The 12,024-nt window shown below is 43.2% G+C and overlaps 1 protein-coding gene across 1 annotated transcript in view; it reads left to right on the top strand.

The window, feature by feature from the left end:
* The window catches only part of LOC139391307 (regulating synaptic membrane exocytosis protein 2-like), a 231,737-nt gene that overhangs the window by 174,524 nt on the left and 45,189 nt on the right, over positions 1 to 12,024 (top strand). Inside the window, exons 23-24 of the mRNA XM_071138921.1 lie at positions 6,056 to 6,159; positions 9,669 to 9,832. Of these exons, the coding sequence (XP_070995022.1) occupies positions 6,056 to 6,159; positions 9,669 to 9,832 (268 nt within the window). The remainder of the gene's footprint in view (positions 1 to 6,055; positions 6,160 to 9,668; positions 9,833 to 12,024) is intronic.

Here is a 12,024-nt window from a genome sequence, read left to right as displayed (position 1 = left end):
TGGGTCAGTATGCCCGTACTGTCAGAGGTATTGTAAAACTCTGTGTGTCAGTATGCCCGTACTGTCAGAGCTATTGTAAAACTCTGTGGGTCAGTATGCTCATGCTGTCAGAGGTATGGTAAAACTCTGTGGGTCAGTATGCTCATACTGCCAGAGGTATTGTATAACTCTGTGGGTCAGAATGCTCATACTGTCAGAGGTATTGTATAACTCTGTGGGTCAGTATGCTCATGCTGTCAGAGGTATTGTATAACTCTGTGGGTCAGTATGCCCGTACTGTCAGAGGTATTGTAAAACTATGTGGGCCAGTATGCTCATGCTGTCAGAGGTATTGTAAAACTCTGTGGGTCAGTATGCTCATGCTGTCAGAGCTATTGTATAACTCTGTGGGTCAGTATACCCGTACTGTCAGAGGTATTGTAAAACTCTGTGGGTCAGTATGCCCATACTGTCAGAGGTATTGTACAACTCAACTCTGTGGGTTAGTATGCTCATACTGTCAGAGGTATTGTATAAATCTGTGGGTCAGTATGCCCATACTGTCAGAGGTATTGTAAAACTCTGTGGGTCAGTATGCTCATGCTGTCAGAGGTATTGTACAACTCAACTCTGTTTGTCAGTATGCTCATGCTGTCAGAGGTATTGTACAACTCAACTCTGTGTGTCAGTATGTCCATACTGTCAGAGGTATTGTAAAACTCTGTGGGTCAGTATGCTCATGCTGTCAGAGGTATTGTACAACTCAACTCTGTGTGCCAGTATGCTCATGCTGTCAGGTGATGACTCTTTCACCCCTTTCAACAAGCACTGGTCAGTGTTTGGACAATATGACTCAAGATGAACAAAACAAGGATGATTATTTGATGACTATCTATATTTTGTTACATAATCTTACTATTCCGTTAGTCAGCGCCTCGCCAAAATGTTTGGGTGTGCGTCAACTAATGCATTTTTACTAGATAGAGGATTATTTAAACAGAGTTTATTTGTGTTATGTAAGGTACACCATTGATGAGTTCACCTAGGACTTTTACCATGCTGTTGTACCATGCTGTTGTAGCATGCTGTTGATGACAAGCATTGACCTACAACTTGTACTATGCTGTTGATGACGAGCCAAAAATTGCCTGCTCGCTTTGTTCCGCTACAGTGGGTATCTCTTGACTTGACAATGAGGTGAGGTGAGTTGGCACGGTGATGGGATCAGATCAAAGCTGAACAAGGCAGATGTCTCACAGTGTTGTTTTATTCATGCCTCTCTTAATTATTCAACTTAATGAAGACGTAATTGACCTAACTGCAGATGTTGACTACAGTGTGTTACACATTAAGGCCAATAATTAGAGTCTCGTCACCTGGCCTTACACATCGGCTCTGTCCCACATGGCACCCTTTTCACTACAGTGGCTTGCGAAAGTATTCACCCCCTTGGCATTTTTCCTATTTTGTTGCCTTACAACCTGGAATTAAAATATATTTTTGGGGGGGTTGTATAATTTGATTTACACAACATGCCTACCACTTTGAAGATGCAAAATATATTTTATCATGAAACAAACAAGAAATAACAAACTTGAATGTGCATAACTATTCACCCTCCCAAAGTCAATACTTTGTAGAGCCACCTTTGGTAGCAATTACAGCTGCAAGTCTCTTGGGGTATGTCTCTATAAGCTTGGTACATCTAGCCACTGGCATTTTTGCCCATTCTTCAAGGCAAAACTGCTCCAGCTCCTTCAAGTTGGATGGGTTCTGCTGGTGTACAGGAATATTTAAGTCATACCACAGATTCTCAATTGGATTGAGGTCTGGGCTTTGACTAGGCCATTCCAAGACATTTAAATGTTTCCCCTTAAACCACTTTAGTGTTGCTTTAGCAGTTTGCTTAGGGTCATTGTCCTGCTGCAAGGTGAATCTCTGTCCCAGTCTCAAATCTCTGGAAGACTGAAACAGGTCCCTCAAGGTTTTCCTTGTGTTTAGTGCCATCCATCATTCCTTCAATTCTGACCAGTTTCCCAGTCCCTGCCGATGACAAACATCCCCACAACATGATGCTGCCACCACCATGCTTCAATGTGGGGATGGTGTTCTCAGGGTGATGAGAGGTGTTGGGTTTGCGCCAGACATAGCGTTTTCCTTGATGGCCAAAAAGCTCAGTTTTAGTCTCATCTGACCAGAGTACCTTCTTCCATATGTTTGGGGAGTCTCCACATGCCTTTTGGTGAACACCAAACGTGTTTGCTTATTTTTTTCTTTAAGCAATGTTTTTTTTCTGGCCACTCTTCTATAAAGCCCAGCTCTGTGGCGTGTACGGCTTAAAGTGGTCCTATGGACAGATACTCCAATCTCCGCTGTGGAGCTTTGCAGCTGCTTCAGCGTTGTCTTTGGTCTCTTTATTGTCTCTCTGATTAATGCCCTCCTTGCCTGGTCCGTGTGTTTTGGTGGGCGGCCCTCTCTTGGAAGGTCTGTTGTGGTGCCATATTCTTTCCATTTAAAAAAAATTGATTTTATGCTGCTCCGTGGGATGTTCAAAGTTTCTGATATTTTTTTATAACCCAACCCTGATCTGGACTTCTCCACAACTTTGTCCCTGACTTGTTTGGAGAGCTCCTTGGTCTTCATGGTGCTGCTTGCTTGGTGGTGCCCCTTGCTTAGTGGTGTTGCAGACTCTGGGGCCTTTCAGAACAGGTGTATATATACTGAGATCATGTGACAGATCATGTGACACTTAAATTGCACACAGGTGGACTTTATTTAACTAATTATGTGACTTCTGAAGGTAATTGGTTGCACCAGATCTTATTGAGGGGCTTCAAAGCAAAGGGGGTGAATACATATGCACGCACCACTTTTCCATTTTTCATTTTTTATAATTGTTTGGAACAAGTTATTTTTAAAATGTCACTATTTTGTGTATGTCCATTACATGAACTCCAAATAAAAATACATTTAAATTACAGGTTGTAATGCTACAAAATAGGAAAAACGCCAAGGGGGATGAATACTTTTGCAAGGCACTGTACATAGTACACCACGTAGGGATTAGGGTGCCATTTGGGATGCAGTCAACAACTCGTATAGCTGCAGCTGTGGTTTGTTGTGGTCTCCTAGGGGGACACCAAAGCCTTCAACATGGAAGCATACAAGAAGGGGGCAAGAGGAACAGTAGGGGGGTAGGTGGGCACACATCCAGGAGTGGACAGTGTCACTTCAGTGAAGATGGTCTTTGCGCTAACCACCCCCACCACAGCTTGCCCTGTCATAGTTAGCAGAATCACTATGGCTGTGTGAAGCCACAGTTTGTTCCCTTGTTTATTAGCCCGCAATGGGGTACTGTATCTTCCAAAATCCCATGAAAATACAACACCATTACATACATAACATACAGTAAGTGTATCACTATGCTTGCGTGAAGTCACAGACGAGCCAGGAGGAGTGAGTGCTCCATCTCTCTCTCTCTCTCTTGGTTCCATTATGCAAGATGATTTGCACACGGCAGGGGATGATTAATGAAAGGCTGATGAAAGCACAGCTCATCAAAACCTAAGCACATTCTGTTTTCCTCCCAAGACACAGTGGCGGAATAGGAGTGGGATTATGTACTGGAGTAGGGGGAGATGGCTGTTAATTGGAGGCTAACAGAGGCTCTGGAGAGGAGAGCGGCTGCTAGTCGATCCCAGCTCTCTCTGTTGTGTAACCTGTTCATTCCCAGGGGTATTGGTAGGCCTCTGTGCCTCAGCCTCAATCACAACAACAAGGTTTCTGAAAGAAAGAAAGAAATAAAGAAAGAAAGAAAGAGAAAGAAAGAAAGAAAGAAAGAAAGAAAGAGAGAAAGAAAGAAAGAAAAGTTGTGGTACTGGTAGCTTTCTCTTTTGTACCTACCGCCACCTCTCTGCCTGCTTTTGGTTGTTTATGTTCCAGGCTGTCTGTCTGTCTGTCCGTCTCTCCACAGTAGACTATTAGTCCCTGACTCAAGTGGCTCCCCCACCGCCTCTCTTCTACCTCAAGTCTTTTAGGGTTTCTGTCTGCTTTGTCAGCTCCAACGCTCTTCCTCCCATCCTTAACGTCTACTTGACTGTTTCAGCTCTCTTTCCTCTGGACAGTACACAGCAGCTCACCTTTCCCCCTCTTTGTTTTTCAATAACACTACAGGTCTTTTAGTCCAGCTGCTCCCGGCCTGCACCCTTCTCTTCTCTTCACTTTTCTCCTTGGCTGTCCATTAGTGCAATTTGTGTTGGTGTGATCTTTCTTTGTTGTGGTGTATGATTTTGTTTGTGTTGTTGTGCTCCGTGCTTGTTGTTGTTGTCGTTTTGTGCCACCCCCTGTCCATCATGCCCCCCCCCCCCACTCTGACCCCCTCCCGACCTGTGCGGCGGCCACTGTGAAAGAGGGCCCTCCACAGTGATATCACTTCCTGTCCATGGTGTCAGCCCTCTCACTCCCATCTCCTGTCCTCTGTCTGTGTCTGTGTTTTGTCATGTGACCCCAGAAGACACGGACTCACCAGGTTGGACCAGCTCAGGTCTGTCCCTCCTTCTTCTGTATGCCTCCCCTTTTTACCTCCTTCTCATCTTCCTCATTCCTCCTCTTCTTCATCCCGCCTACTCCTGCTTTCTCATGTCCATTCTTCCCTGCTGATTGAGCTTGTTGGAGATGTTTTTTGGGGGGGAGGGGGTGGATTTGACTCAGTTTGTGGGTGCTTGCTTACATGTAAGCATGCATGGTCATACATGTCAACTGTGTTCATTGTAACATGTCTGTTGTTCGGCTATATTCAACCCTGACGACATTTCATTGAGGCATGTTGTACAAATAGAACCTAGGAATCCTGATATGCCACCAAGATGGCAGAAAGTGCATCTCATTCTGTTGTTCTACAACATAAGGTCATATCTCATGAACTGTCATATAAAGCTGATGGACAGGAAATCATATTCACATGTTGCAGAAAAACTAACATGGAGGCTGTCCTTTCATTTCCCATCATTCCTGGAGGTCTTCATTTAGTCTCATCTATTATCTTTCTACATTCATTTGCTCTTTGTTTTTGTGTTTTCTTTCTCTCATGCGCCTGTGCTTCCTCTCCCCACCGCCATCATACAAATCTAAAGTAGAGAGACTGAAAGTGTGTCCAGAGAATGGTGATGTAGGTAAGACGGCTAGAGTTACTGTAGTCTGCCTGACATCACGAAGTGAGGTCGTCCCAAATGGCACCTTCCCCATTCCCTAGTCGAGTGTATTCTGTTGGACCGGAGCCACATTGGGAACACTATATAGGGAATAGGGTTCCTCTGATCTGAATACTCCCCACACTACAGACTGACTGACTGACCTAACAGACCTGACTGACCTGACATGCTCACTGTGGCATGTGGACAGTCACGTTTAGCCCCCAAAGCCTATGTGAACTCTGGGAGGTTGGTAGCTGCTTGCAAGAAATATGATGAATAATTCATTCAGTAAAATTAACTATGGCAAAGAGGTTGTATAGTAAAGTTAGGGCTCCAGACCTAACAGAGCATGTCTGAGATTTTGACACAGAATAACTGACACTTTTCATTCAATCCCTTCATGTAAACTCCAAGTGAACCCCTTCATTATGAAATGGAATATTTCTTACAAGTTGTTGTTTGTGTTTTCCTACTGTTCATTTTGCCAGCTCTATGTGACATCATGGACTGTTGGTGTCTGGGTGAACTAACTCTGAACGCTGCATGCAGCACTTTTATACAGTAACATTGTCATGTGAAAATGATACCCGAATAAGTCTTTGGATCATAGTAATAAGGGATTCCTAAATCAAAGTAGAAACATTTTTTTATGCTGATATCTTGAGGACTTTTTCAGTCAGTGCTTTATACCAGAACCCCCAAAACATTTCAAAAGACTATTCCTGAGTAGCGTTGCAAAAATCTGTGAATTTCCCCCAAATTCCCAGGTTTTCCAGAAATCCTGGTTGGAGGATAACGGATTATTCCCTTGTGATTCTGGGAGTCTTCCAACCAGGATTTCCCTATTCTTGAGTATGACCTCCACTGACCACTCTGCTCCCTAGGTGCTATGGATGTGGAGGAGAGGACCAGACAGATGAAGCTGAAGGTGAACAAGTTCAAGCAGGGGGTCGGGTGTGACTCCAGACTGGAACAGGACTACAACAAGGCAAGACACAGTGACACAGCCCTCCTTTACCTTTCATAAGTAGAACATTGTTAGCATCACACTATTTCTCCCAACAAACTGACTTGGAGTTACTTTAACACATCCATGTTCAGTACACGTGAAGCAGGACCATCACTCTTAGGCAATACCAGCCCTTCCTTCCTTTCCTATTCATAACATGGTCATTAAGTAGACACTTTGTATACAAACTGACAGTAAGTCAGTTCAGTAAATGTGACCCGCGCAGGAATCAAATTAAAGCCGAGCAGGATGTTAACAGCATCATACTCAAACCCATGGTGAGACATTTCCAAACACCCATTCCAGCAGTATTCAAAATTTGATAAGCTTCATGAACAAGTAAACGTACATACATGAGGTATTATATCAACCCTGTGAATCCATGGAATGTAGCAGTGACTGTGTCCAGAGTCACACAGACTGTAGTTGCTGTAAGTGTAGTGTGTTTATAAAGAGCCCTGGGGGCCTCGCCAGAGCCTGAGCCAAGCCTTATAAGAGAAAGCATGTCCATCCTGTCCTGTCTTCCTTTTAAGTGTGTGGAATGATAACTACTGCCCTGGAATACACTAAGCATGCATTACACTTATAGTTCTATAAAAATAAACATTTGTCAACTCTGTTAGTTGTGAGGAGTGCCACGAACTACAACCGTATGTTAACAAACTGGACACAGAGCAGCTTTTAATATACAATCTCTTTCTTTGCAGATGATTTTAATTTGTTTTAACATCATGTCTTGGTTCACCAACTAGTTGTAAAAAAAAACTAAGAAAAATATCCTTTTCCCATTTCTTGTTTATGCCAAATGATTTTGATTAGCTTACATTTTGGCTTTACAGAGAACAATTTACTATCGCTCAAGATTATTTGGTTATATAACCTAGTATTTCTCTGTGTCCTCCTCCTAGAACATTGGCCGTAATGAATGTGAATGAGCTGCTCTTTGGCTAACAATTGTTTTAGGACGAACAGATCTCCTTATAAAGCCAACGAATCATTGAAAGCTAAGATTTTGGCCACATGAAAGTTTGTTCTATTGTCCTTTGTCTTATAATGTTCTAATTAAAACTTTGATAAATTCCTTCCCCACAAGACTATAACCCTTGCAATAGACTATTTAAAATAGTTTATTATCTACATCACATACAGTGGGGCAAAAAAAGTATTTAGTCAGCCACCAATTGTGCAAGTTCTCCCACTTAAAAAGATGAGAGAGGCCTGTAATTTTCATCATAGGTACACATTGTAAGATTTTTAATGAATTTATTTGTAAATTATGGTGGAAAATGGTCACCTACAAACAAACAAGATTTCTGGCTCTCACAGACCTGTAACTTATTCTTTAAGAGGCTCCTCTGTCCTCCACTCGGTAACTGTATTAATGGCACCTGTTTGAACTTGTTATCAGTATAAAAGACACCTGTCCACAACCTCAAACAGTCACACTCCAAACTCCACTATGGCCAAGACCAAAGAGCTGTCAAAGGACATCAGAAACAAAATTGTAGACCTGCACCAGGCTGGGAAGACTGAATCTGCAATAGGTAAGCAGCTTGGTTTGAAGAAATCAACTGTGGGAGCAATTATTAGGAAATGGAAGACATACAAGACCACTGATAATCTCCCTCGATCTGGGGCTCCACGCAAGATCTCACCCCGTGGGGTCAAAATGATCACAAGAACGGTGAGCAAAAATCCCAGAACCACACGGGGGGACCTAGTGAATGACCTGCAGAGAGCTGGGACCAAAGTAACAAAGTCTACCATCAGTAACACACTACGCCGCCAGGGACTCAAATCCTGCAGTGCCAGACGTGTGCCCCTGCTTAAGCCAGTACATGTCCAGGCCCGTCTGAAGTTTGCTAGAGAGCATTTGGATGATCCAGAAGAAGATTGGGAGAATGTCATATGGTCAGATGATACCAAAATATAACTTTTTGGTAAAAACTCAACTTGTCGTGTTTGGAGGACAAAGAATGCTGAGTTGCATCCAAAGAACACCATACCTACTGGGAAGCATGGGGGTGGAAACATCATGCTTTGGGGCTGTTTTTCTGCAAAGGGACCAGGACGACTGATCTGTGTAAAGGAAATAATTAATCACAGGTATCCAAGTGGTTACGGTAGCTATGGTTGGGCAAGAAAGTTTGCTGGTTCAAATCCCCGAGTTGACAAGGTGATAAATATGTCGATGTTCTCTTGAGCAAGGCACCTAACCCTAACTGCTCCTGTAAGTGGCTCTGGATAAGAGCGTTTTTTCTTAATAGAAAAATGTTACTTCCAAATCCACTTCCATCAGTGTAGGGGAGGAGACAGGTTAAAGAAGGATTTTAAAGCCTTGAGGCAATTGAGACATGGATTGTGTAATGTGTACCATTCAGAGGGTGAATGGGTAAGAAAAAAGATTGAAGTGCCTTTGAGCAGGGTATGGTGCCAGGCGCACAGGAGGTTGGTGGCACCTTAATTGGGGAGGACGGGCTTGTGATAATGGCTGGAGCGGCATCAGTGGACTGGTATCAGACACACGGTCTCCATTTGCTCCGTTCCAGCCATTATTATGAACCTTTATCTCCTCAGTAGCCTCCACTGGGCTTTTCACACTCAATCGTTTCCCGTGTGTATCAAGAATGGTCCACCACCCAAAGGAGAACCAGACAATTTAACACAACTGTGGGAAGCATTGGAGTCAACATGGGCCAGCATGAAGAGCTTGTTTTGTCTTAAAGGGGAAATGTTGTATTTTTTGGCAGTAGGCAGAGGGGAGCATAATGTGTCTGATTCTCTGTAGTAATGGTATGGGAATAATAATGTGTCTGATTCTCTGTAGTAATGGTATGGGAATAATAATGTATAAGTAGTTTCTTGCATCAAACAAACCAACAACATTTTCAGTCACCTCCTTGTCTGTGTGATAAAGGTTATTGTCAAGCCCTGCATGTTAATCTAATGGTATGTAGCCTACATTGAACACCACACATTGGCTGTTACTGTAGACTGAATGATAGAACAGCTATTTGCATGTTAAAATGTTATGGGATGCATTTTCTCCACTGTTTTTAATGGCAGGTCACTCTACATTATGATCAAATAGCCATAGTAGCCTACTTGACTGCTGTTAAATCTAACATCAAGCGGGTACAGCCTCAGTGTTCAAAGTAAACGCTCACTTAAAGTTGCACAGAATTTTCACAATGTTCACTTTTGCACTCAGCAGACATGAAATTTGCTCAGTGCCTAATTTGTTTATAAAGGAACATTGGCCAGCATCCTTGTGGAACGCTTTCGACACCTTGTAGAGTCCATGCCCCAACAAATTGAGGCTGTTCTGAGGGTTAAAGGGGGGGTGCAACTGAATAATTAGGAAGGTGTCCTTAATGTTCTGTACAATAGGGGAAAAAATTAACAAAGGACAAAATAATTACCACAAAGTAGTATTTCCAAGTCTATTTTTAGTTGTGTGCTGAGTGGTGTGTGTTTCTCCTTTACAGAGGAGGGATGGTCAGCGGGGTTCAGACAACATGTCAGCCAAGTCTTCGGACAGTGATGTAAGCGACGTGTCCGCTGTGTCGAGAACCAGTAGTGCCTCTCGGTTCAGCAGCACGAGCTACATGTCTGTCCAGTCCGAACGGCCGCGAGGAAAGCAGAAGATCAGGTAGGAAGCAGCAACACACTAAGGGGAGACAGAAGCCCTAGGTCCAACACCTCTGCCTTGCCAGGGATGGGCAAACCCCAAAGGCTGTGAAGCTTTCTTTCAACTAAAGTTGCCAAGTCCAGACATTTTCCACAATGAAAAGAGTTTTCACTTGGTTTCTTAACTTTAGAGGGAAATGCACAGCTAGCATTGTGCTATTTCCCACCATCCAGTGAGTTCAGGTTTGGCTCTGCCTAGGTGAAAATAGAGCTAAATGTTTGAACTCTACTGCTTCAGGTTGGGGTTTGCTCGTAACTGGTAACTCATACTAGTGTGAAACGATGCTGTATGGTTTGTCTCGTGTTGAAACATAACTGAAACAGATATGCATGTTTTTTTGCTTTTAGTTTATTTGAGTTTTGCTGTTTTATGTATGTTCCATTTTTTTCTCATTGTTGACCTTATTTCTGCAGTTTGGTTTCACATACCTTTCTTTCGTTTCCTTTCTGCTTTGCATGTGCCGCGTTTGCGCTTCTGTTACGTCCTCATCTATTCCGAATCAAGGAACCAATCACGGGAAGGGGATGAACATTTGGGGGAGGTGCTGGAGGAAGAGGAAGTTGGGCGAGAGGAAGTGGTGGGGGGAGCAGGGGGTACACATAGAGGGCAGGGTAAACAGAGGGAAAGGGAGGAGGAGGCTAAAGAGGAAGGAGGTGAGAGGAGGACCACTGTAGTCACACAGAAGTCACAGGAGGAGGAGGATGAAGAGGAAAAGCTGCGGAGGAGGTTCTCAGAGACTGACCTCAGGTAACTAGTTAACTAGTTCACCAGTCTGACCTCAATCTAACCTCAATCCAACCTCAGGTCAAACCTAACCTGACCTCAATCTAACCTCAATCCAACCTCAGGTCAAACCTAAACTGACCTCAATCTAACCTCAATCCAACCTCCAGTCAAACCAAACCTGATCTCAATCTAACCTCAATCCAACCTCAGGTCAAACCTAACCTGACCTCAATCTAACCTCAATCCAACCTCAGGTCAAACCTAACCTGATCTCAATCTAACCTCAATCCAACCTCAGGTCAAACCTAACCTGACCTCAATCTAACCTCAATTCAACCTCAGGTCAAACCTAACCTGACCTCAATCTAACCTCAATCCAACCTCAGGTCAAACCTAACCTGACCTCAATCTAACCTCAATCCAACCTCAGGTCAAACCTAACCTGATCTCAATCTAACCTCAATCCAACCTCAGGTCAAACCTAACCTGACCTCAATCTAACCTCATTTCAACATCAGGTCAAACCTAACCTGACCTCAATCTAACCTCAATCCAACCTCAGGTCAAACCTAACCTGACCTCAATCTAACCTCAATACAACCACAGGTCAAACCTAACCTGACCTCAATCTAACCTCAATCCAACCTCCGGTCAAACCTCAACCTGACCTCAATCTAACCTCAATCCAACCTCAGGTCAAACCTAACCTGATCTCAATCTAACCTCAATCCAACCTCAGGTCAAACCTAACCTGACCTCAATCTAACCTCAATCCAACCTCAGGTCAAACCTAACCTGACCTCAATCTAACCTCAATCCAACCTCAGGTCAAACCTAACCTGACCTCAATCTAACCTCAATCCAACCACAGGTCCAACCTAACCTGACCTCAATCTAACCTCAATCCAACCTCCGGTCAAACCTAACCTGATCTCAATCTAACCTCAATCCAACCTCAGGTCAAACCTAACCTGACCTCAATCTAACCTCAATCCAACCTCAGGTCAAACCTAACCTGACCTCAATCTAACCTCAATCCAACCACAGGTCAAACCTGACCTCAAACAAACCTCAATCCCTCAAACTAACATGAATCTTACATCAATCCATTATTTATGTTATTATTTATGTGGAATGCCAGTTATCATGTTCCCATAATGTTTTACATGATACATTTATATTACATACATGACAGTTGTTTTGTTTCAACAGGGAGGATAGTCCTCATAACAGAGGCTGTTAAAATATGTAATGATTAGAACAAATAGATTTGGAACCCTGTGAGTTCTTCTCAGCAGTAGGCTAACAGATTAGTTTAGCTGTCTAATAAGATGTAATCAGTGTTACATTGCATTCACAGCAGGAACTAAGAGCTTCTTGCAAACAGACTCTATTTTTAGTCCGGTTTTGAAAAAACACATCAAGCT

The sequence above is a fragment of the Oncorhynchus clarkii genome, chromosome 3 (assembly GCF_045791955.1).
Source record: "Oncorhynchus clarkii lewisi isolate Uvic-CL-2024 chromosome 3, UVic_Ocla_1.0, whole genome shotgun sequence".
NCBI lineage: Eukaryota > Metazoa > Chordata > Actinopteri > Salmoniformes > Salmonidae > Oncorhynchus > Oncorhynchus clarkii.
The sequence above is the reverse complement of the archived record's forward strand: the minus strand, read 5'-3'. Positions and strand labels throughout refer to the sequence as shown.